Source organism: Pongo abelii, chromosome 17 (genome assembly GCF_028885655.2).
Source record: "Pongo abelii isolate AG06213 chromosome 17, NHGRI_mPonAbe1-v2.0_pri, whole genome shotgun sequence".
NCBI classification, from domain to species: Eukaryota; Metazoa; Chordata; class Mammalia; order Primates; family Hominidae; genus Pongo; species Pongo abelii.
In genome coordinates this window covers 39,311,077-39,338,044 of record NC_072002.2, presented here as the reverse complement: position 1 = coordinate 39,338,044, position 26,968 = coordinate 39,311,077, and the positions used below count along the sequence as shown (strand labels likewise).

Below are 26,968 nucleotides of genomic sequence, written 5' to 3'. Positions count from 1 at the left end.
GCTATCAAAAATATAAAAATTAGCTGGGCATGGTGGCACACACCTGTAGTCCCAGCTACTCAGGAGGCTGAGGCAGGAGAATCGCTTGAACCTGGGAGGCAGAGATGGCAGTGAGCCAAGATCGAGCCACTGCACTCCAGCCTGGGCAACAGCGTGAGACTCCGTCTCAAAAAAAGAAATATCAAATTTCTAACCATAGCTCTATTATATTTGGTAACTGGAAATTCCCCCTGCTTATTTTTTTCATTGTTTGCAGCTATGTGAAACAGGTTTTAAAATAGAATAAGATCTATGAATTCCAATATCTATTATTACTAAAATTGCCAAAATGAGAAAACACTAAAATGGTAATTGTAAAAGCAGTAAAAAGATAAGACAAACATATGAAAGAAAAGAAAAACTTCTACCGTATATGTTAACATCTTCAAAGTTGTTTGTGTAACCCCAAAAACAACTTTTAAAATTATATATATCCTCACATGCTTTTAATTTGGCACCTATAAAATTTTTAATCATAAATTAAGTCATTGAAAAGATGCAATTTTCAGTGCACTGTATATTGCATATACTTTAAGTATATTTTTATCATTAACATTTATCTCATTCAATTGGATGAGATACTTGCCATGTAATTTAAAGGACAAAGCCAGTCTTCACTGTCAAAGTCATAAGCCAAAACAAACTTACACTTAATGTCAGAAAAAGTCTGACTTTGACTTGAAAATGAAAGTGTTAATATGCATTCCTGTGACAATAATCTCACTTCTAAATTCTAGCTCTAAGAGAGATGGAGAAGGCACAAGCCTTGTGAGTTTCCCACCTGGATGAAAAAGGCACTGCCCTCTTTAGCATGTTGTACCATGGCTAATTTTGCTTTCGCCCTTGCGGATCTCTTCCACAGCAGGTATCCAGTTTTTGAATTAGCCAATTGTCCCCCAGAAGATTTTTGCAGCCCAGGACAAAACATGAGTAAGATTGAGAAAGAGCAGGAAGTACTCCCACATTTTGTACAATAGGACAAGGTTAATTAAAAGGAGAGGCGAGAAAGGGGAACCAGCAGACCACAGGCTGCTTGCAGGCAGATCAGTTTTAGGAAAGAGTCCATGTGGAGTTTAACACTGAAAATCAGTTCCCTCTGAATTATTACCCCAGTCTGCATACTTCTTTGAAAGCCTCTATGTACATTCAGGTTGTGCATTCACAGTTTAGTGGTACACATAGCTGCCTTCCATGTATACCCAGCTTTTGAAGACTGTTGGAGTATTCTAAATATTATTTAAAAACTCAAAGAAAATATTTACAAGGATGAATATGATAACTTCCATTTCTGATTATATAAATGACTAGATATTCAGAGAAAGTCTTCCAGTATAGATCAAAAAATTATGCATCAAAACTGTTAATCTTTTAAAATAATTGGCTGAAGTGTTGGGAAAAAAGAGTAAGATCTGTATCCTAGATAATAAGAAAGTAAAAATGCTGAGCGTTAAAAGATATTTCAACAAAGGAACAAACATTTGTTTCATTCTTAATAACAAGAATAACTCACATTTACTGAGTAGTTACCATAGGCCAAGTATTATGCTAGATACTTGATATATATGATTTTGATTGAGTCTCACTTCTACAGTCCCATGACATAGGTACTTGATATTCCCATTTAATAGATGATTTGACTAAGGCAAGGATAAATAACCTATGTGAAATGGCTCAGCTTGTTAGTGGCAGGGTTGGGCATCCCACCCGCTAAGTGATCCCAAAGCCTTTGTTCTTTGAACCTCTCCACCATGTCGCATGGGAAGAAAGGCTTTGGGGATGATGCCTGTGCTGATTTCTATAAATACTGTCTCTTCTGTACACTATAGTGTAAGTTACTTTATATCTGTAGTAGAGGTCTGTGTTTGCTAACATACCAGGCCTGGTACATGCCTTGTATTCCAAGAATTTCCCTCCCACTGTGGAAGCAACTTTTGTGACAGTAGAAAAGATGACAGATTATAAAACTGGACTCAGTAGTAATGATCTGCTTACTAACCAAGCTCAAACCCTATGTTAAAATAAGAGGATTTTTAAATATATATATTTTAAAAGATGTAGTGGATGACTATTCAATATCTGAGCATTCATCAGAAATTAATATTTAAGCAACACACAAGCAGGCTTAATTGCATTCGTGACCTGCTTTCTTATATATTGGGGAGGGTGGAGATGAAAATGGAGAACACACAGTAGAAGCATTTTACTGCCAGAGTGGAACTTTACAATCGCACCAGGGGACCTTTTGGTAATGTTTGTAATGTGCTGCTATTGTGATTTAGGAAAGAAAAATGCTACTGCTGGGCTTTATTTTCAACGGATTTTTTTTAAACATCAATTAATGCAATCAAATGTAGTACAGGGAAATCTAACTTTTTATTTACATTTCTGGGGGCCGGGAGGGTTTGTTTGTTTTTGTTAACTCCAATCATTTGAGCTGTACAGTATATGGTTTTCCTGGTATTTTCCAAATCAACTCAGTAAGTGATATTTAGCAGTATATGTGAAACTCTCCACATGAGGAAGAGAAAACAACCTTGTAACGGGTACCATTTGTTGGGAAACAAATGATTCTGCCTTGTTTCACACAGTTTGAAAATAATGACATTTTGGATTTTCAAACGGTTTGTTAATAAAATGAATCATATCAGTTTTCTTACCCATAAGAGCAAAATTGAAATATGTTATTTCTTCATGAATTAGTCAGATTTTTTAATGCCAAATTTTGAATTAAATCTTGATGAATTCAAAAACAACAACAACAAAAAAAAAAAAACGAATACCACATTTTTGGCCTTAATGAAACCTTAAAAGGACCCTAAAATAAACCATCAAAATAACCAGAAAGGCCCAAGCTGAAAGTATATTTTTCTAATTTTCTCTTTATTGTTGTTCACTGCCTTAACTAAATATACATTATCAACACAAGTAGATGGATGATCTCCTGTATTCCTGGGCATAGGGACCCAGTACACTAAGCATCATACACGATTTAACTAAAAATTTGCTCCGATATTGAAATTTAGTTGTTTTCTTTTCTCTAATCTGGAACCTAAATCCATATTTGAGCCAGGCTGTCAGTAACTACCCATATCACTTCAAGCAAATCAGTAAAGCTCTTCCTAGAACTTGAGTTACCTGGAGAAATTTGTGTTATTGAGCAGATTAATTGAGAATGGATGTATATAAACCCACACCCACACATTTTGAAAATTGTAAAGGGCTATATAAATACGGTAGTTATTATATTTATAATCATCCTCAGTTAGAGATAAGGGGAGGAGAATGTACCATTGTCATAATCTTAGCAACAATAAGAGTCTCATTTTTATGGGGCCTTCGACATGCCCATGAGTTTGACTTGTGGAGACACTTCCTTCAACATCTTGTGCTTAAAAGTCAAGTTGGCCTAAGCACAAAGTCTGATATTTTGCAGAAGATGAGATCATATTTAGACCTACTCGGGTGAATTAAGGCCATAGTGATTACTTTGATTTGGAATTTCCCTGCTGTTATCAGTTTAAGATAGAATTTCTAATATTCATTTCAAAAGAGAGATGCCTAGATTCTAGGTCCCGTGTGTCACTGGTTGCATTCTTCCCCTTCCTCTCGATGTTCCCTTTGGAGACATGTCTAGCTGAATTGTGAGTATCTGGTAGAGGAAGAAGAAGATTCAGACTGAACTACATGAGCCAGAATGCCAGTCTGTCTCTTCATCAATCCCATGCTGTCCTATTGAGAGAGCAATAGTTATGTCTAATTCTTTGAGAATTATTTTATTTTTAATTATTTAAAATAGCCCAGGGCAGAATTTAATTAAGAAAACTTCTCTTCCCGTCCCAGAGAAAAAAAATTATTTTGCCTGGGCATTTTTCTCTAAATATAAGTATCTATGCATGCTGAATTATTGCAATTGGCTGAAAATAGGCTGAAATTATGTATTCACCTTTTTCTTTTCTGCACGTTCATACAATGCTAATCTCTATTTGCCCACTCTTGTTTTAATTTCTGAACTGTCTTTTCTCCTGTATTCTGAGATGAGAACTTTTGTTACTGGTTCAGATCAGACCCTACATCTCCTGTTTTACGCAACAATTACAGTTCCACAAAATTATATAAGAGTACTCGCTTTTCTCCAGATTGTCAAATTTAAAAATCCTCATGCTAATCTTTGTCTTTAAGGAACCAAACATTGCTACTGCTTTTCAGAAGCAAAGAAAGGGCAAGAGGCCAGGTCATCCCTATAGGTCACTTTCTGTCCTGGACTTTTATGATTTCTTTACCTAGAATGAAACCAATAAGTGAGCTAAATATGACTTGCTTTCAGAAAGGAAATAAACTTTACAGTCCTTGGCATCAGATTTCTACTTAGATTGTTTAAGACAGCATTGGAATTCTGTGCTTATTGTATCACATATCATGCAAAGCAAAACAGAGCCTTTAAATATATAAAATGTTTTAAGGCCATTGACAGATATTTTAGTGAGATTATGTCAGTAGCCTTTTGTGTTAGGAGAGGCATTATCAGCCTTTATATTGACACAGTATACAATTTTTAAATTTTTTAAGTGGATCTTGAATGAGCTGGTTCAGGTTTTAGAAAAATTGTCATAAAGATAGGGGATTAAAAATTTATTGTGCCCCAAACATATTTATAATTTGGCATTATAGACTTAGAAATATTTAATAGCTTTACAGAAGGTAATATAAGGAATTATCATCTGAGAAAGAGCGCTCTATAATTATTATGTCTCATTCTTCATTTAACAGATAGACTTATTAACTAATCCATGGTTTTTGTTAGGCCCTTTTTCGTAGTCTTTAGCTTTGGTTTTTGACATAGCAAAAATACCCAGAGACATCTACTTCTTCATCACACTTCATAACTAAGTAGAAATGAGGAAGAAATCTTTCTTACCACGAGTCTTTTGTCTTTCTTTCCTCCCTTCCTCCCTCTCTTCCTTATTTCCTCCTTCCCTCCCTCCCTCCCTCCCTTCCTCTCACCCTTCTTTCTTCCCTCCCTTACTCCTTCTCTCTTCCCATCACAGAGGGTAACAACTCTCTCACTTAGATAGCTCTTGATTGACAGAAAACAGCAGAAGGAACTAGAAATGAGTATGATTCATTGATATGCCAGTAACATCTTGGCTTCAGCATACAGTGTCTAGATGTGCTAGTGTATCCAGAATGGTGCCCAAGAGAGAAAAGTAGGTTAGGAACATATTGAGCTGACCTATTTTCCATACGTAAGTATGGAGTTACATTTCTAGTAAGCCACACACTTTGGGTTATGCATGCAGTCTCGGTTTCTTCCCAAACACTCAATTTAACACCATATCAGGGAATGATCCAGGTACTTGAAGAAGTACAGTTAGCTATAGGCAGAATAGAATTAAGAAATCAGTGTTTGTTTTTGAGTAATTATAACTCCATAAAGGAGCACTGAAGCTCAGCCTCCACAGGGTTTTGGGTAACAGTTTAAGCAAATTATTGAGTTATTGTCATCCAGAGCATCAGTGTTCAGCCACTCCATCATCACAGGTTGTATAATCGGGAAGATTTCCTTCAGATTGACAGCTCAGACCCAAGTGCTTTACCTAGCCCTTCTAGGAGCACCATCTAGGAAGATAAAATTCCCCATATCTAGAGATATATCTATCTTTATTTCTAGATATGGGAAATTTAACTTCCTATAACCAAATTTTCCAGCCTTCCAACAGGTGCATCACATTAACTTAGGCTTCCCTTCCCTAAAGGGAGAAGAAAAGCTTTCAAGGGGTGAGAGAGACTTTAACGGTAGCTGCTTAAGACATAGGGGGATGAGGTGGATTCGAATAAATTCAGGCCTTGATTTGTCAGGGAGCAAAGGCGTCGCCAGGTTGGCATGGAAATAGAAATAGCTCCTTGCACATCAATAAGAGATCTAGAAAACAGTAACTGCTGTTTTGTTTCCTTGACAACTTAAATTGTACTAAGGGAGGAAATAACTTCTTTTTTAAGTGAAGGTTGGTGGGACAGTATAATCTTGGATTCGGGAAGCCTGAATTCTGTTGCTGGCCATGACCATAAGGCTTTTCTGTCATGAGTGTGTTGGTTAATATCTATAGTCTCAGGCCATGCATGGCAGCACACACCTGTAGTCCTGGCTATTCAAGAAGGATTGCCTGAGCTGAGGAGCTTGAGGCTGCAGGGAGCTATGAGCACATATACCATACTCTAGCCTGGGCAACAGAGCAAAGACCCCTTTACTCTAAAAAAAATAAAAATAAAAATTATATATGTACATATATATATATATAGTCTCAATTTTCTCATCTTTTAAAAAAGTCCATAGTTAGAGCATCTCCAAGCTTCTTCTAAATTTTATCCAGTTCTCCAGTGTTTAGCCAAATGTACCATGTTGACTCTTTCCCTTTCTTTTTTCCTCCACTCTCCTTGTTGCTTGCTTCTCCTCAATTTTACATGGAAAAAAAAAATGTTCTGGGATCTTTGAAAATACTTAAGCCAAAAAATACAGTTTTGTGAGATATTTATTAGAATGTCTGTTAATTTAAAAAATTATCTTTTAATTTAAAAAAATGCCAAATAGTAGCCAGCTAATTCTTGTATGCCTTCCCAGTCATGTGTCCTATATCACATTTCAGATTTCTCTGAGCATTAGGAATGTTATTTGTTTTTGGGGGGATATTAATTGCTCTATAGTAATTTTAGACCATCGTCTATTTTTCTTCAAACATAAAAGTTTTGTCCAAAATATAGTCTGGAAGAAGACACTGTACATGGATTCATGTGGTGTACATTTATTTTTCTTTTAAGTGTATTGTTGCTGTATTTTCCTTTACTAATATATTTTGACACCTTTTAGTTGTAACCTGCTGTTCTCTTTAATTGCTTATTGTTATTAATTATATAGTGGTAACGTAGTTGGCTGCTTGAGCCACTTGGCTGTAAGGAAATTCATTTATCATTATTGCTGTTGGAGCTACAGAAAATTGCCAGCATTCTATCCAGAGATGAATGTTGTTGAGTTCACATCCAGTAGAATTTTGAACATGGGTCAAATCTGTAAGTGTTTTCTCTCTGCTGCTTCCCTTTGCTTCTGCTAGTCTGTGCTTTGAGTACCTACATTTTCTTTCATCTTTTGTTTCAGTCCTTGATTTGCTGCCCTTGCAGTGAAGTTTATATATTGTTCTCAGCACTCCATTCAGTGGCCTGTCCGAAGAATACCTTTTCTTTTCTCCTCATATTCCTGACTATAAATTTTCCTTCCTAGAATTTATTTATAGTAAGATTCCTGCCTTTACAACTTTGTTACATGCACATTTCATTTTAAATCATTAATGCTGATTGGACATTGCCTTAAGCCATGCCTTTCTGTGAAAGGGGTCATCATGCCCTTAGAAACATCTACAAACCCCTTCTCCTCATTCTGCAAATGATCAACTGTACAGCTGTCCGTTGGGATATGTAGGGGATTGATTCTAGGACCCGCATGTATACCCACATCCATGCATGCACAAGTCCCGCAGTGTATTTGGAACCCCTATATGCAGGTTTCACATCCCGTGAGTACTATATTGTCAGTCCACATTTGGTTGAAAAAAAATCTGCAGATAAGTGGACCCATGCAGTTCTAACCATGTTGTTCTAGGACCAACTGTATTTAGATTCCTAAATTGGAAAACTGCCAGCATACTGAATGACCGAATGAAAGAATGAATGATGTACACATGCAAACATGGGGGCGTCTATTTACACACATCCAGCTATTTACTGATATCTGTAGTTTCTTTAAAATCTGGGTTTAATTTAGAATACATGACCCCACAGCTGCATGTGCCACAGAACAGCCAGGCCAGAATGCTCCTCTGCCTTCTGGCAGCATGACATTAAATTCACACTAGTTAAGCCAACTTAAATTGAGCCTCCTTGAACCTTCCTAAATAAAACTAGTGGCCTTAATTACAATCAGGCAATTTAAAGGTTATGGAGCTCTAACTAGTACTGCCGTATATCACTTTAATAATGCACAGGCAAATTTCTCTAAGGGGTGGCATCGTTTGATTAGAAGAATTCAAGTTTCACAGCACATTTCCAATAAACTGTTTTTAGAAATCTTATTGCGTTTATTGTGCCATTACCTTTTTTTTTTTTAATTCTTCAAGGCCAAGTTTCTAAGGTCACACCAATAGAACAATAAAAATGTGACTCATTTGCAAATAGCATGCAGTATTGTGATTTTCGCATTGCTGCTTAATGGTTTTCCTACCATTGCCACAAAGTGAAAAGGAGCACGATTGAGCCTCTTGGAAATTAGAGAGATTTTGGCCCCCTTAACACCCCCATGTGCCATTGCAGATACGACGTGTGCTTTTGTGGTGAACTCTGATTCTATTAATAAACAGAATCAGAAGGAGAGAAGATGTCAGCTTTGCAATAAGTAATCAATAATATAGTTTCTTAGAAAGATAATTAGCTTTGAAAATGCTTGACTTAGTTTCTCATCTAAACCTGTGAGCACTTAAAACCCATGATTGTCAAGGTCCATAACATTTGCAGAAGCTGTTGAACCTCACTCAATTTCTTGTGTTTGTTTGATTTGCTTTTGTTGTTTAAAAAATCATCAGCAGTAGCAAGCCGTGCTTTCTAGCAAGGATAAACAGCTTTTCAGTGTTTGGAGACTTTCTCCTTCAGATGACTAGTGGCTTTATGCCAAGAAGAAGAAGATAAAAAAAGAAAAAGAAAGAAAGAAAAAAAGAAAAGGCGCTGACCCTTGCCATAAACTCAGCACAGCAACAGGAAAACATGCCTGATGAGTGCCGTGTCCAGCACATGGCTTGTGTTGCGGGCCCCCCGCTGTGTGGAATTAATATTGACTCTTGCGCTGTCTCAGTTCTCAAAGATGTTTTCCCAATAGATTTAACTTTAAAGCAGGTTACATTTAGTTTATGCTGCATGAACTATCCTCTTTCGATCTTACCAATTTGTGGGGGTTTTGTACAGTACTCAAAGGTAAATATACCTGTACTTCCACTACTGCCGGAAGTCCCAGATGTAAGGGCATTAATAGAAGGTATTTGATATCAAACAAGATAAATTTTAAACAAAGAGTATAATAAATGCATACATCTGATTTAACCAATTAGTTAAAAGAATGGAGCTTTGTAACATGAGAATACAGACAATTAATAAAAATTGTTTATGGGTCATGGATGTACGGTATAGAGACTTCTCTACGACTTGGGACATATAAAAGGTAATTATTCTTTCTTTGATATGCCACTTTTTGGTATTTCAGATATAGGATACATAATAATATTTTTCTTCTGGAAATAAGGGATAAGTTTTGGCTCATCAGTTTCTTGCCAGGGATAAGCTGGCAAATTAGACAGCTACTTTGTTAATGCTTTATTTGCCAGAGTATTTTCATCTTATTTCGGGAAATAAAGAAGCCAAGCACTGTAAGGTGGATTTTGCCAGTCCGCTATGTTATATGCATAGGGTTTAATGCACAAGGGAATGGAGCAACATTTTGAAACCCAACTGACAAACAATAGATATTGTTTTACCATCGGTCTTGGCATTTTATTCTGATGAAATTAAATACAGGATTTGCTAAGTAGTTATTTCCCATGAATTCAATAAATATTTATTGAGTTCTAGCTATGAGCCATGTACTGTTCTAGGTACTTCGTGTACATCGATGAGCAAAACAGACAAATACCCTTGCCCTCCTGGAACTTGCACTGTAGCAAGAATAGGTGAATAACCCCAAACTGAGTTCTCAACACTCTCATGGCATTGAGATGGTCAGGGTTGCCACACACCACTCTTTGTAGGCAAGGCAAAAACTGAAATGCGTTGCTGAATTGGAAACACTGCTGTCTTCAATCATTCCATTCATCTAGTCTGTTATGTGAAATGGAAACAAATGTTTTATACTTGTATTTGCGTGCTCACAAACTTTCTTTCAAGTCAGAGAACAGAACAGCACTAAAGATTAGGTGACAAAAATTTTTTGAAAGAAAAAATGTACTCTCCTGTATTCAAGTGGGTATAAATGAGGGGGAAAATTGACTGTTCGAGTAAACTGGATCCTTTTCAGTGGAACACAGTGGCACTGTGTTAACAACATCCAAGTTGTTTAAAAGCAACTCCAATATCTAATCAAACCTGGAGGACATACATCAGACTTAGTTGGTCTCAGTCCTCACTCCCGTCCTTATCCCTGCCCTTGCCTTTTCCAGGATATTTACTAAGAAATATCCACTACTTTCTTCTTTTCTTGGCTAACAATTTTTTTCTTGGGATGAGGACAGGAAGAATCAAAGTGATTTTTATCAGTGCCCTTCCAAAACTGGTGTTTGCGGGGTTTTTTTTAATATAAAAGAAAAAGTGAGGGCAAAGTTTTACCTTTAAAGCTATTTGTAGGCACTATCGTTTTCTCTGGGACTTCAACTATGGGATCCATGTTTAGATTCAGAATGTGAAGAAGAAAAGAAAGAACTAGAGGAGCTAATGTACTGGCCAGGTTTGAAAAACATTGTAGTCTGTGTGCTTATCCCCATTCCCTACTTGTGCCAAAATACCACTGCTGAGTCCCCACAGTTGAAGGAAAGCCACCTTTTTGGTGAGCTGTTTGTTTTACTGTTTATTGTTTGAACAACATTCCAATGTTTTCTCCTACATGAGAATATTCTAATAAGTCCTCCACACAACCTATAATAATAGCCAAGGAATTGGACGATATTGCATCTCAGAGCATCTAAAATCCCACTGCCTGCCTCTCCTCTCCCTACCCACCTGGACCTCCTGCTAGTTTCCAAGCTGCTGATGTTTATGGGGCTCTAGGCAGCCCCTGGGCTCTTTAAAATCTGCTGGGTACCATGCAGCCTACCCCAGTTGAATCATTTCCTGCTCCAGCCCTGCTGATAATGAGAAGTTCAAGGCAGGAAATAACAGTGGCAATATCAGTGGCTTTGCTTATAAAGTCCAAAAGCATTGTAGCCTTTAGACCATTGGCTAAAAACAGCCAGTAACTAAGTTAAGGTAAGCTTGCACCTGTAGATCTCCTGGAAGTGAGATTCTGACTGAGGCACACAGGATGTGTATCCTGCGGCTCTTCTTGAGATACCTAAGGGTTAGGTACTTTGTGCACACAGTCAGGGTCCAGGAACCTGAAGCTCATTTCCTCATGTCCCAGTGTCCTTTTCCTCTTATTGTAAGAGTCTCTTGCCTGTGTCTCCTGTTCCTCTCTCACGTGGCATAGAAATACTGACAGTGCCAGACACTCCCATATTGCCAGTGACAAAACTCCTGGAAGGTGCTAGCGTCGGTCTTCAGGCAGCATTCATTTTCATGGCAACTTGTTCCAAAAAAATAAGGGCAGAACTTTTTAACTGGTATGAGAAAAAACATTCACACAATATTCAATTCTCTCAAATTCTGCCTTACTTTGGGGGCTTAATGACTAATCTACCGGCAGACTTTGAAGCCTAAGTCATGTTCTCCATTGCCAAATTAGCACCTCAGTGTGTTTATGTTACAGTCATGAAATATGTGCTGTATATAATACAACAAATTATCGTGGCTGAGTGCTATGGCCCTGGAAAGAATGTGATGGCTGTGTGCATGGCAAATTACACTGCAGTCTGCCTATTTTTCTACTCCTGGTTTCTAGGGCGAGCCAGTGTAGCCGAGGGGTGAGTTTTGTCATGTATGGCTTTTCTTTGTTACTCTTCGGACCCCTAGCTTATAAATGTGTGCTTGGAAATTAACTCAGGGAAGAGGAGAAGCAAAGTAAGGGTGGGGGGTTGGGAATTGGGTTAGGGCATAGTTTTCTTAGATTTAAAAATGTATATGAGGATATAGTGGTAACACACATTTGAACTGGATAAGTTACAACTGTAGGGCATTTGATTCCTCTGTTTGGATTCTGAGGGCAGAGTTTACTCCCACTCAGATCAGAGCTTTTAAGTATGGCCCCGGCCACATGGTGATATAGCGGGAGGGGTTTCTATCTGTGGACTTTAGCCTATAGATTTATGCAGTGGAAGAGGCTGAAGGACCCTTCTGGCCAGTCTCGAGGGTAAAAGGGAGAAGGAGTTCTACTTATAAACTGTTACAAATTGGCCCTCAGTAATGGCTGTAGTGTTGATCAGACGATATGAGGGGGCCCCCAGTGATTCGTGGGATAACAGCCGCATGTAAGTCAGCCACTGAACATTTGCTTGTAGCCACTCTAGATTTTTGTTTTTATTGAAGGAAAAGGAGTATAAACATGGGACACACAGTCTAGAGGCTGCTTAAAGGGTTTCTCTTGTTTAAAGCTTATATTGAAATGTCAGTGTCTTGTGTTAAAACTAACAATTGCCACCTTGGAGCTCATAATTTAAACCTGTGCTTGAGCATCCAAATGGTAACTAATATTTCTCCTGTTATAAAACAGGCTAATAAATAGTTACGTAGGTCCAGGTTTTATAAATTGGAGGTATAGAAGTTGTCATTCATCTTTGAACTGGCTTTAGACAAGCAGATGGTTTTCTTAGAGCACAAAATTTTGTGAGTGATTATCACGTTTCCTACTAAGTCAGTGAGGTTGTAGTCCAATTATGTATGCAGACGCTTTCCTTTGAAACATTTAATATTGGAGTAAATATTTACATTAGCATCAGTCTCTTTTATGTAGACTTGATTCCTGTTTACATTTATGTTCACAGTTAAATGAAGATTAACAAATGGAAATAATTATTTTAGATGAAATTTCTATACATGTGAAATGATTTCTTAATTATGCTCAGAGCAGCTTTGGTCATGCCTTCCAGTGGGTGACCAACACAGGAAGTTGCTGGCTTCCAGCATGTTCTCAATGGTAAAGGCCCCACTCTGACACTGGACCCCCATTGCTAGGCACATACACCTCCCTCAGTATCCAACAGAGAGGGGTATTCTGTGTGTTCTGGAAAGATACAGGCTCATACAGAAAGCTCTATGTTTGCTCATATAGCTAAATTGCATTCTGATAGTTCTTTCTCCCTTTCCTTGTGCTAATTTTTGTTTTTGCACATACTTGGCTAGAATACTTTTAAGTTTAATTGGGCAAAACTGGAGTTTTTCTGTACTTCATAATATTGCTCATTTCTTATCTAATTTTTTAGCTAGCAAAATTTCAGTGTTGTAATCAGTCTTCATTAATAGGGTTTAGAAAAGGTAGGTTTTTTCCTCTCTCTTTTAATTTCAAAGTACCCTACAAGGCAAATTGTGCTCATTGTAGAAAATCTGGAGAATATAGATAAGCAAAAAAGGAGAAGAAAAATCTAGAAGTTTCATTCGAAGATCCCATCTATAATTCTTAATTAAAAAATAGGGCTGTACTAGCCTATTATATCCTTAATGGAATATTGTAATGGTTATTAAATCAATTGACTCTGAATCTCTTTTTAATAAATGAGTCAGGCTGTATTATCCAATTACTGTCAGCTGCTACCTTTCCAGAGAGCAGAAATGGTTATTTTGATTGAATTTTTTAAGCTTTTTGGCACCTTTAGGAAGAGGAGGAGGAAAGGCACAATTCAGTTTATGCTTTGTGGGCAAAATCCTGAGTAGAGGTGCTGATAGTATCCCATCAAGAACATTGGCTTTAAAATAAAACAGCAGTTACATTTACTGTTCTTTACTACCTTATACCAGATAGGGGGAAGAAAGGAGAGTTTTGAAAAGAGATGGAGTTTAACTCAGCCAGATCCCCCCCTGTTCTAAGGGTTTTCAAGAATTCTTTGAAAAGTCAGACGTGGCTCTCAGCCATACAAAGGTAAATATGGAATTAGAAGAGAAGAGTTAAACACTCTGAATAAGGATAAACTTTTGAAATTCTTATTATAAATAAGTTTCATTTTCTTTTACTACCTGTGCTGCCCTCAATTAAAAAAAAAATACAAAATGAATTATATTAACCAGTTGCTAGAATGTTTTGTGTTACTATCTCTCTTTCTCATTATACGTTTGACCTTGAGGTAATAAGCAAGTGTGAAGATGGGGGAAGGGAGCAGGGAAATGAACAAAGGTGAGAGAAAAGGAGGGACTCTAAACGTCCACCTAAGAGCTTATTGGTTTTTGCTCATCTTATAATGTGCTGTGTAACAATTCATATATATTTTCTCTCCTATGGAAATAACTAGGAGATCAGTTTATTGGGAAAGACCTCACGGTGTAACTTAAAAATAAAAGGCAGGTAGAACTTCCAACTTTTTTTTTAACATTACAATGTGCTTTTAAGCTGTAAAAAGAGTTCTGAAAATGCTAGATGCGATTGTTATCGTTGCTGTCACTTAGTGCTTTCACAAATAAAAGATAGAATATGTAGAAAATAAGTCTGCCCTAATAATGCATAAATACCTTTATGCTTGTGTGTCACCTTTTTATGAATTCACTTGACTGAATTTGAATTATTTAACATTTTGGGATGTAACTTCTCTTTTCTTTGGGTAAGAAATACATAAAAATGAATGAGTACATTTTCCCTGCACTCATACACATATGTCTTATTTATTTTTCCTTCTCTTATTTTTCCAAACAAAATACTCATAGTCAAGAAAGATAGTATTACATTACAGAACATCCTAACGTGCATAATTCACTTTATGCTCATGTGACAGTCAATTGTTATCCCCAGGAAAACCTGCCAGATCTATTACATCACACCTATTGCAAGTTTTAAAATTCTGGAACAAGTGTATATCAGCTCATATCCATAGGCCATCTCTTGGTTCTTCTGCAAAACACACATAATTTTAAAAGGAGATGAAAACCCTTAGTAACCTTCTTACTATTCAAAATAAAGGTATGTAGCATTAAGGAAATAGAGAACTTTTAAAGTTAGCAAGTATTTCTGAAGATGAACTTGCCGATCCAGTTTCTTACAATAAATAGTGTTTTTTTTATTTCTTAATGTCTAAAATCTGGAAATTTTTTGGTGACTTCAGGATTTAAAAAAAAGAAAGAAAGAAACAGATGAAAAAACCCTTGATCTTATATAATCCCTAAAGCTTTTTGTATAACCCCTTGTCATGTCAGTATGCACAATTAAACTCCCTCTTACATAATTATAATCAAGGAATTTACTGTGCCACCCAGATACAGTGTAGGTTTTTATCTCTTGTGAAATGTAGACAGTACTGGGTGGCTTAATTAGTGCTTTGCTTCTCTTTTTACAAATTCCAATCCTCTGCTTCTAAAGACTCACACTTGTATGGGAAGAAAGATTAGGAATACAAATAGAGTGATTTTACTCCTAGTTAGCTAATAATTACTCACTTTGTAATTGGGATGTGGTATTGCCAGTAATATCTGCTGGCAAAGGGCTTACACATGCATGTTGTCTTTGAATGAAAGAAAATAACTGCAGTGTAGACTTGTTACCCTTGTAGTATGACGGTGTCTTTCATTCCCTAGACCCAGAATGTCTTAGTAGCATTTTGTAATCATTGCTAATAGGAGAATATAAAAGTGTAATGTGATAACAAGCCAGGTTAAAGTGCAGCCTCTACCCTTTAGTAAGTAGTCTCGGAAGTAGTGGGTGTGTACCCCACCCTATCTATTAAGATATGGCCCCTGAGGCCAGAGTGCCCAGGTTTGAATCTAGACTGCCTGCGTTCAAGTTCTGGCTCTTCCAATTACGAGTCCTTGTGACTCAGAGCAAAGTTACTTAAACTCTCCGCGCCTCATCTTTCTCATCTGTAAAATGAGACTAATAGTAGTTTTTCTCATAGGGTTTTAGTGCAATTAAATGAATTCGTGTCTCTGAGCAGTTCTGAAACACAGCAAACACTAAATTGGTGTTAGCTAGGCTGCTAGCTGTAGTGCCCCTGGTTTTTTATACCTTACAATTGCACAATGAAATAAGTTAGGATAATCCTTACACTTTAAACTTAAATTTTAAATTTTAATTTTAAACGTTTAAAATCCATAAATGTTTAAAATAAGTGTCTATGTATAACACAAACTCTCCACTTTATATAGTGATGTTATGACATCAAAATATTTTTCTGCCCTCTCGTTCTTAAGATATCCAAGAAAAATTCAGGGCTAGTCAAGTGAGCCTGGAGGTCACAAAAGTGCTTTGGAGAAACAGAGGCAGAGTCTGGTTCTGGGGGTAAAATTGAAACTGTCTTCCAGAGTTAAGGGAGAGATTAACTAGGAAGAATGTGGGAGACTGGAGGTGCGAAGCAGAGAAAAGGGCATTTGTAAGAGACTGTCCTATTGATGATACTTCAAAATTGCCAGAAATTCTTGGAAATAGAAAAAGATAGTTTCTATCAACTGAATACCACTGAAGACCTATGGTTAGAAATAGACACTTCCAGGACCTTCTAGATAAGCCAGAGGAGAATCACTGAGGAAGAAGCTGTCCACTTTTTTATTTTAGGACTTTGGAAATACAGACCCCAGAAAATCATGGTAATTAGAGAAAAGGAAATGCCTCATTATTGATATACCAATTATATTTTAAAAGTGTAATAAAATGCATTAGCCTTAAGATAAAATCTGACTTCTGATTATCTTTGGATTTTAAATTCCAGAACTGTTTTAAATTGATATAAACTCATGAATAATGTGAAATAACCAGAAACCATATATACTACTACATATGTATATTAGGTGATAGAAATAGTTTAATATATGCAATTAAAGATAACTCTCTCGTGTATTAAAGATATGACAGGTTTTCACCATTTCTCTTCATGTATTTTCCTTGACAGATGAAGGACTGAACCATGAATGCAAACTCTGCAGCCAGACCTTTGACTCTCCTGCCAAACTCCAGTGCCACCTGATAGAGCACAGCTTCGAAGGGATGGGAGGCACCTTCAAGTGTCCAGTCTGCTTTACAGGTGGGAAGATTATTTCAGGAAGACACAGGAGAGGTTGATGGCCACATCATGTCTTTCCTACCAAAGCATTACTTCCCACTGCTATGGCCTTTTACAGACATGACTTCAGTTCAATTTGGGGGGAAGATGTTTGATTTCTGCTTTATTAGCATTATTGATTGCAGCCTACTTAAAGGCTCACATGAGCAGGAAGGTTAACTGTCAGGATGAACAAATGGCATTTCAAGTTCTCTCAGAAGTTTGCACTTTTCCATTTAGAAAACTACATACATGTTGTGCTCACTTTTTTTCCCTCTCAATGTTAAAGGTTACCAAGGGTAAGGCTGCCTGCACAGAGCTGATTTTTAATCACAAGATGTTCAACTAAAAGTGCAGCCGTGTTGTCAGCGCATGTCTGCTACTTAAACGTGGAGAATTTCATAGCATTCTCCACCAGAAATACAAAGATAGTATTAAAACTCACCCCAAATTCTCTGACATAGAAAACAGATTAGATGAGGCATTTATTGCCTATGAAATTGGATTTTTAGAGTAGAAGTTGATCTACATTTACACTTTCAAGAAGAAATTTTTTAACAGATATGATAGCATTACAGATTTTAGCAGAAAAAAAAAAGTAAATCTGAAACTCTCATTTGAAGCCCATGGAGGTTGAAATATGATCACACATATTTCTGGTATTCCCCTAACAATGACAAAGTTATTTTGGAAAATCCTTTGTGATTATTTTGCATGTGTTTTGGACTCAGTGGTTAAGCCCCTCAAGCTATGTTGCCTTTTTATTTGTTGGAGGAGGGGGAATATATCCTTCTCTCAAGGTTGACTTCTTTGTTTGCAGAGCAAAATTCCAAGCATTGATTATTTACCTTCACTGAACTGAGCCTATAGATTTCTGTTCTGTGATAAAGAGGGGCCATGTTCATTGCACAGCTAGCACAATTACTATCTGAGTACGTTGATGTCTCTGCCTTCAACAGTTGCCTGTTTGGCTCCTTCATTCAATAATTCCATCGGCCACTCTCCATCCTTCTTTTGGAACTGTTTTTATTCTTCCAGGTTTATAGTTAAAAATATATACTGCTGTGGTTTACCATCAGTAGTATATATCTTAAGATACAACGAGTCAAGAGTCTAGGTTCTTTATAGAAGCTCATAAGTCTTCATAAAGGAGGACTGGGTCATAGGTCACCTCACGATTAAGACCCCTAATAAAATAGGTCTTTCATGTTGTAGCCAGAAGCCTCATAAAATGTATTGAGTTATATGCAGATTAGCTGCACATCTGTGTTAAAACCTCATTTCTTCTTGTTGATATGGATAAAGAAACAAAAATGCATTAATCATGCACAGTCTGCATTTTCTGTGCAGACAGACGTGAATTGTTTTAGTGTATCTTGAAGTAATTTAGAAATAACAATTTTTTTAAAACCCTTCCAATATAAAGTGTGTTAGGTGGGAAAGGAAATCTGAGCAGTTTTTAAGGTAATGAGAAATGTGATTAAAATGTATGACTCACAAGAACAATATTCTAATATTTTAGGTTGGCTGGCAATTAGAATAATTTTAATGATTAGAGTGGAGTCAAAGTCAAATGCCAACATCTTTAATAAATCCTTTCCCTGCCTATACAGATTAATATTGTAGATGCAAACTTTTTAGGTCACAGTGCACCAGGCATCCATCAGAAGTCAGTTCTGCCAACCCAAACACTGCCTCTGGCATATACAATTTAATTATTAATAGCGTGTCTCCTAGGTAAACTGTTACACAGTCTTAGGGCCTTGTTTTGTAGTCATTAAAATTGAACATGTTTATATTATTGAAACCCTTGCATTCAGTGTGTAGGCTGAGTTGATCTTAAAGTATCCAAAGAGAATTTACCTGCCGTTCTGTTTCACATTTATAGACAGTGCCCCAGAGTAGCTGTGGGATATGATTTTTAGCATTAACACATTTAAATAGAGAACTGTTTGCTAGCTATAACTTTAGGCAAACACAATAAACAGGGTTTTGGCATCTATGATTTCTTAACCTGTGGGTTGCTGAGAAATAGGAGTCATTTCTGTTGAGACAGAGCTATGCATTTGACAATTTTCGGCTTTATTTTTTAAAGATTTATAGGGAGCAGGGCCTCCATAAACCTTTACTTTGGAGCTGTTTGGGTTGAATTAGGTGCTCTGTAGAGTGCATCTTAACAAAAGCCAGAGACCCAACCATGAGCAAATGTGACTCAGCTCTCCCTAGGTCTGGAGCAGTAAGTCACACCTGGGAAGCGTGTGGTCCGGCCTGCTGTCTGTTCATGCAGTCATCGACTGAGGGCATTTCGGAAACAAAATAACCCAAGTTCATCATTCTTTTATCATTTCAGTATTTGTTCAAGCAAACAAGTTGCAGCAGCATATTTTCTCTGCCCATGGACAAGAAGACAAGATCTATGACTGTACACAATGTCCACAGAAGTTTTTCTTCCAAACAGAGCTTCAGGTAATGTCCTCATGAGGAGGACCGGGATTGAACTCAGTCGCTATTCTTATAGGAAACAGGGGCATTTTAAATCTGGATTCACAGTATCACTCACCCTGGGCCACCATGATGCTTTGTGTGTATTGGGGCAAAGGGAAAATTAGAGCCTGGATTAATAGACACCAAAGTAATTTTGCCTCTGGCTGCTGTCAATCATAAAAAGAACTAGAACAGACCTATAATTGGACCTTCTGACCCAGTGTGATAGACTTAGGGGTCAGGTTTATTGGACTGTGGGATCATTCACCTCACTTGTCATGACTCATTCTCCCAAATCCTGTTTTATTCATGTTCTGTTCCCACTGGGCTCCAAGCTGGGTGGATGTCCAGGTTATTGTTGTCCTGAGGGGCTTAAAATTGGAAGGGAGAGGGGAAGAAAAGAAAGAAATCGTACTCCTGTCCAGTATGTATATCTTCCACTTAATGGAATAGAATAACTATTCCTTAACCAAAGCCTTATAGTTGAAAATTTTGCACCCAAAGACATTGAATCTAGCCTTGAGTGGTCCACTTGATTAATGTGTGACTAACCTTGGTCTATAAGTCCTCTGAACCTCAGATATGAAGAAATAAACAAACATCACACTTACAGGGCTGTTATACAGTGAAAATGAAATGATGGATATGGATATAAGATATAAACATAGGAAGATTTGGTTATTCTTATTCTTCTTAGCTATTGACTGGTAGTTTAAAAAAAATGAGTCAGAGACCTAGATTCTATTCCAGAAGTATCACGTATTATAAAGGAAAATAACTTATTTTTTAATGTCACTTTACCTTGAAAATGGGTATAATGTCTTATCCTTATTTTTCTGATGAAATGATCTGAGAGTAACATGCTTTTTGTTCAATCTTGTTGGTTCCCGTGGAGGAGAATAGAGTCAAACTGAAAATTATTCTGTTGGCCGGGCGCGGTGGCTCACGCCTGTCATCCCAGCACTTTGGGAGGCCGAGGTGGGAGGATCACGAGGTCAGGAGATCGAGACCATCCTGGCTAACACGGTGAAACCCCATCTCTACTAAAAATACAAAAAAAAATTAGCCAGGCGCGATGGCGGGCGGCTGCAGTCCCAGCTACTCGGGAGGCTGAGGCAGGAGAATGGCTTGAACCCGGGAGGCGGAGCTTGCAGTGAGCCGAGATCACGCCGCTGCACTCCAGCCTAGGCGACAGAGCAAGACTCCATCTCAAAAAAAAAAAAAAAAAGAAAAGAAAATTATTCTGTTATTATGAGTATTATTATTAACAACACAGGTATTTAGCCTAAAATGAGGGTTGCAGTTAATTTTCACAGTGAATCGCTAAACCAAATGAAAGAGCTGATCTGGTTGACCTGGGAGAGGCAAGACTGAGGGACCTGGAGCCCACCCACTCCTCAGTCTTCCATCCCACATTGGGTCCTGGGGCAACTTTGTGCTTCCTTGGGCTCTGATGAAACGAGATTTATGTGAGTTATGTCTCAAAATAAGGAATTTGCGGTTTATCTTCTCAGTTATCATTCTAAAAGTGAACAAATAGTAAGTTAAGGAGATGAAATATAAAATATAAGAGAGAATGGGTGAGCCCATTTAGTTGTCATGATGTGTCAGTGGATCCAAATTAAAGTTAGTATCTTACCTTGTATCACTTCTAAAAATGCTATTCTGTCACGTGTGTTCGTGAATTGAATATAGAAAATAGGCCAAGTTAGACTATTGTTTAAAAATACATCTTATTAAAATAATCTAAATTTCTGTTTGAAAAAATACTACATTTTTATTGCATAGGTATCAAAGCATAAGTCATTTTGGTTTTGTGAATCTATAAAGGATATGGCCAAAACACCTAGTGACACTGGTAATTAGTATGTAAACTGTGAGGCAGAATTAAGAAATCGTTTACAATCAAAGCTGTAGAGTTTCTTTAGAGACTGATTCCTACCTAGTGTTCTTGAAAACAAAAATGTTTGCAACAAACTTCCACTTTTGTACTGTATTAGTAGATTCTCACCTGGCGGTACCTTCAATGTCTTTCATTAAAAGAACTCAGCACTATGGCAGCGGTGGCCTCTGACCCATTGTAGAGCAGACAAAATTAAGCAATTAATCACATCCTTCAAGATTCCAGGTTTCCTTTATGATGATGTATTTTCAGGTTTTATTCTATGTGGAACATATAGCATTCACTCTTTTCTACAATTAGTATAGACCAATCACAAACTCCTTGATCTCAGGATGCCTTTACATTCTTAGAAATTATTGAGGACCACAAAAGGCTTTGGTTTATTGAGTTACTATCATTTTACATATTACAAATCAAAACTGAGAAATCTGTTAAATACAAGAATACAAGCACATATTCTATTAGCTGCCAGAGAGATGATGTCATCACATATCAGGTAGCCTTTAGAAAACTTCACTGCATCCTCTTGAGATAATGAGAGTGTAAAGGGCAAATAATGTCTAAGATTATTGTGAAAATAGTTTGACCTTACAGACCTCTCATAAGTGTTTAGGAGACCACAGAAGTCCTTGGGCCACCCTTTGAGGACCACTGGCATAGAAATTTTAGTGCAGAACACACAACTCTTTTTGAGTTTTTGTGACCTTTTTAGTCAAACATCTACCAAAACATTTCTGACTCACTCATTCAAATTGTGATCTGGGCCAAACAGAGACTTACTCTGTAATCCAAAACTATAAGCCTTATATTTCCAATCCCACAACTCGAAATTATATATATTTGCTCTTGATGCGAATACTCAGGTTTAATATGTGAATCATTCCTTAGATAAGAACAGTATTTATGGTGAGTATGTGATAATTATTATGAATCTGAGATGAGATATTGACTACACAGTCAGTATTTCGCAAAGCTATAATTCATAGTTATCGGAATCTCTATGTGGGTCTATTTTCTGAAATCCTCAATAATATCAGTGGCTTTAGTTTCAACACATTAAGAAAAATGGATCAGAGTTAACTTGACTTTTTCTAGTTTTGAAAGTGTTTTTATTTTTATATTTTAACTTTTGGCATTCATGGTCCTGTGAATTTGCTTTCATTACCCAAATTGCATTTACACCAGTGCTTAGAGGATGGAATTAATGTAATTTTAAAATATTGATTTATTTTATTTGCTGTATAGAAAATGGGATGGTAAATGTACAAAAACCATGACACAGTTTTGTTATTTTCCTAGGACAAGTGAAAAAAAATTTTGTAAAATTCAGGTGACAATAGAAAATAGGATCTATAACCAAAATAACCACAGAGTAGAAAAATGAAGCCATTTTATCAGCCCACTGTAGATCGTGCCTTGGTGTGCAAAATAAATGTAAATTTTAAACCACTTGAACTCAGCTACTTTTTTATGCCAACAAAGTTCAGAAATAGGAAGGACTTTTCACAAGAGACTATAAAACTAAATGTCTAAGAACTACAATCCTATTAGAGATTTTAAAGCATACAGTTTATTTGGCTTTTCTATCAAGATGAGAATAATGGGTTAAGTTTAGGATAAGCATTCTGGAATTGACCATCAGCATCACTATGGATATCTTTTAAATGTACATAAGTGATTTCATGACCATGATACATAATTTACATTTCTTTTGCTTTATACCCAGTTGAAAATATGAAGCATTTTTTGTGGATAGAAGTGCTTTGTTAGGTATAGAATTTATATATATGTGTATATATATATATATATATATATGCATATATATACATATATATGAGGGAATGTTAATGAAAATTACTTGCCACCATATATGTATACACACACACACACACACACATACATATATATGTATATGGGGATGTATAAGTATGTATACATGTGTGTATATATACTATGTGTGTACATATACTATGTATGTACACATATATATAGTGGTGTGTTACCTTCATTTGCATTGCCTACAAAGCCAGTCAGAATGTAGATAATTCTTCACTATACACTGTTCATCTTCAGGAGATCAAGCACTCAGGCACCATCCTTTGAACATCACAAACCACAAGTCCTTTTAGATTTAGGCCAGATGAAGCCTTTATTTCTATGAAACGTTTAATTCTAAGTCACACTTTTTGCCAGTGTAGAAGTTATGTTCATCACACAACCCATAAACCTTGCTGACCAAATGTTCTACATTCCGATACAGATATATATCTGGACTGGAATTTTATATAATGTGTATAATATAAAATTATATCATATTATACTTATATATATACACATAAAAATATAATATAATTTGTAGCAAGATATAACCTTTCTCTTTTGGTAGAGTTTCCCTCCATTTTTGCAAGAAATTCTAATACACTTCAAAGGCCACCTAGCATGCTGCCAGGAGAGGAGATGTGCTTTGGAATAAGAGTCCATTATTTCAACTCAGTGAACATTTTATTATTTTTTAAGTGAATGAATGTGTTCAATGTTTCACATGTTTTCCTAATAGACCTCAAAATTTGTCAGCAGAACCTAAGGAAGCTGCTTTGAGAGAGGATGGTATGGTCCAAGAATAATATCCTACAATGCATATTTGTATCCAAAGTGGTTTATGCAGGTGTGAGCAAGTGGTGTTTGTAAAAATCCTGTTGAATAGACCACATTCTTTCAGTACACTAATTGCTGTTTAATTGGTGCCTCCAGAAAAGCTACTATTGGATGGCAATGATCAAATCATCCTCTCTCCCAATGTGTCCACATAGAAAGTTCTGTCAGGCCTCTTGTTATAAATTTAATGAAGATTGAGGGAATTCCTGCAGTACGGATAGAAGAAATTAGTCTAGTTGAACTTTAGGCTCTGAAATTCTAGTATTTCAATTCCTTCTGAATCAAAGATTATCTTAATACCCAGCCCTTCCCTTCATTAAGTCATGAGTGCAGTGTTTCCTACATTCAAAGTACACTAGTAATTTGACATTTGAGGGATATACCGAGACTTTCAGAAATCACTAAGGTTTAAATGTGTAATTGTCACTATAGCTGTTCGATTTTCTTCTCAATTCACTTTTCCACCAAATCACCTGATTTTGATGCATATTTTTCACACCACAGTTTAACTGGTGCTTGAGTGTTATGGTCATATTGCTGAACGAAAAATGAATTACTGCATATGGGATGGGACGTATAAGACAACAATACAGCATGAAATTGTCGCCATTGAGTGGCTCGCTGGGTCACTTGCTAACTTAGCTACTGGTCCTAAACTAGCTTCTCAGTGAGTATAACACAAAATCTGTCTCACATTATTAAATAATACGTGATGAGGCCTTTAGGAGTCCTTGTTAATAGTCAGAATTACAACTGCTATATTACATACTGCTATAGTCCCCATGCCATTATTAAGAAAATATACTTATTAAAAATATTTACAGGCCAGGCACAGTGGCTCATGCCTGTAATCCCAACACTTTGAGAGGCTGAGGCAGGCGGATCACTTGAGCCCAAGAGATTAAGACCAGCCTGGACAACATGGTGAAAGCCTCATCTCTACAAAAAAAAAAAAAAAAAATTACCCAGGTTGAGGTGCCTGTGGTCCCAGGTACTCAGGAGGCTGAGGTGGGAGGATCACCTGAACCTGGGGAGGTTGAGGCTGCAGTGAGCCATGATTGCACCACTGCACTCCAGCCTGGGCAACAGAGAGAGAGAGAGAGAGAGAGAGAGAGAGAAACCTTGTCTCAAGAAAAAAAAAAAATATATATATATATATATATATATAATTCCATCTTTTTAAATTCACCATGATGCCAGACACTTCAAGACATACTTAAAATAATTAGACATATATTTACAATCTACTAGGAAAGAGAAGATAGGCAAAGAAATAGCTACTATATGAGGTAATATGTAATCAATTGTTATAAATCTTCCCAGAAAAGGTATTTCTTCTCCAGCTGGGAGAATCGGGTGGGAGGCACCCCTGCTGGTTAGGATGGATGGTTATGGAATTCGGAGAACACAATAGACACTCACGGAACGTTGGCTCTGTGACCTTCTTGCTGCTTTCCTAGTGCTGACCTAAGTGAACAAAATCCAGATTCATCATTATTTGAAAATAAAATCTCTACCTCAGACATATCAGAACTTTCCTGAGTTCTCTGTTCTAGCTTACTGGAATAATTTTGCAATGAGTCATACCTGGACATAGTTTCATGTTAATCAGTTTCCAGGTAAAAATTCTTATTTTTAAACATTTATCTTTTTCAGGTGATTAGGAGTCTTGGGCTTTGTTTTGGTTTTTAACCTCTAACTACAAAACTAAACATGTATACTTGCTTTCAGAAATGTATTCCAAACTAATACACTCCCCTGCCTTTCATCCAATTACGGAGGTGTGGCTAACACAAATGGTTTTATTTTACCCCTCCACGAAAGACAAGGTAGAATCTGAGTGTAGTTTGGAAAAAAGTTTTAGTTTATTTTTTCATATTTTCCTCCAAGCGAGGCTGAAATCCTCTTTTGCAAACAAGAGGAATGAAAGGGTGTGTATTCACAGCACATCCAAAGGAAGTAACCCTCATCCCCATATTCTCACTTTTTTGTATTTTTCAAGGGCTTACTTTTAATTTCCTACAGAGCTTAAAATTTTTTTTTTTTTTTTTTTTTTTTTGAGACGGAGTCTTGCTCGGTCGCCCAGGCTGGAGTGCAATGGCACTATCTTGGCTCACTGCAACCTCCGCCTTCTGGGTTCAAGCAATTCTCCTGCCTTAGCCTCCCAAGTAACTGGGATTACAGGTTCACACTGCCACACCCAGCTAATTTTTTTGTGTGTATTTTAGTAGAGATGGGGTTTCACCATGTTGCCCAGGCTGGTCTCAAACTCCTGAGCTCAGGCAATCCACCCACCTTGGCCTCCCAAAGTGCTAGGATTACAGGTGTGAGCCACCACACCAGGCCAAAATTTCTTTTATTATCCCCACACAAACTATAAAACTCAAAACCCTGTTATGTCTTGCCTCTTATCATGTGTTCTTCTGCTGGGACCCCTGGGTTGGAAATATTTGCCCATCACCACGTCTAGATCTGGCATATCCGGGTCCTATACTGATCAGTTTGGAGGAAAGTCAGTGTGGGGAATTGTAATTCCCACCCCTTCCTGGATTGTCTGGGTCTCATTCCTTTGCTCTTTACATCCTTTTATCCACTGTGCCCCTGTGTATCTCTTGTTCTTGGGGCTGAAATTGCAGCCCTTAAGCACATCACAAAGACTTCAAAATTCACAGGAGTATAAATTGTGTCAAATGAGCACGTGGTTCTGGAACTGGTCCATTTTATACATCACCTCATTTCTTTGCTTTGTGGGCCTGCCGGGCTTTGGAAGTAAATTGGTGCTACAGCAACTTCCACTTAATTTGCTCAGTGGTTAAATTGATCTATCTCTTTTATTTGATCAGATCTCCAGGAACCGAATCATTTGCATTGATTTATTGATTGGTGCTATGTTTTCACCATTAGTTTTGATCACTTTCAGCTGTTAATATTGGATAATTCAATCAGGATTGATTGGCCTTACCATTGAAGGCAGAAAGTTAAT

The 26,968-nt window shown here is 37.1% G+C and overlaps 1 protein-coding gene across 11 annotated transcripts in view; it reads left to right on the top strand.

Moving 5' to 3' along the window:
- The window catches only part of ZNF521 (zinc finger protein 521), a 344,704-nt gene that overhangs the window by 249,396 nt on the left and 68,340 nt on the right, over positions 1 to 26,968 (top strand). For 10 of the 11 annotated variants that reach the window (XM_054537745.1, XM_054537740.2, XM_054537742.2 and 7 more), the window contains 2 exons: positions 16,794 to 16,925; positions 19,294 to 19,409. In XM_054537745.1, the coding sequence (XP_054393720.1) occupies positions 16,794 to 16,925; positions 19,294 to 19,409 (248 nt within the window). Of the gene's footprint in view, positions 1 to 16,793; positions 16,926 to 19,293; positions 19,410 to 26,968 lie in introns of those variants that run through there. The other variant, XM_063716864.1, reaches the window with a different exon arrangement.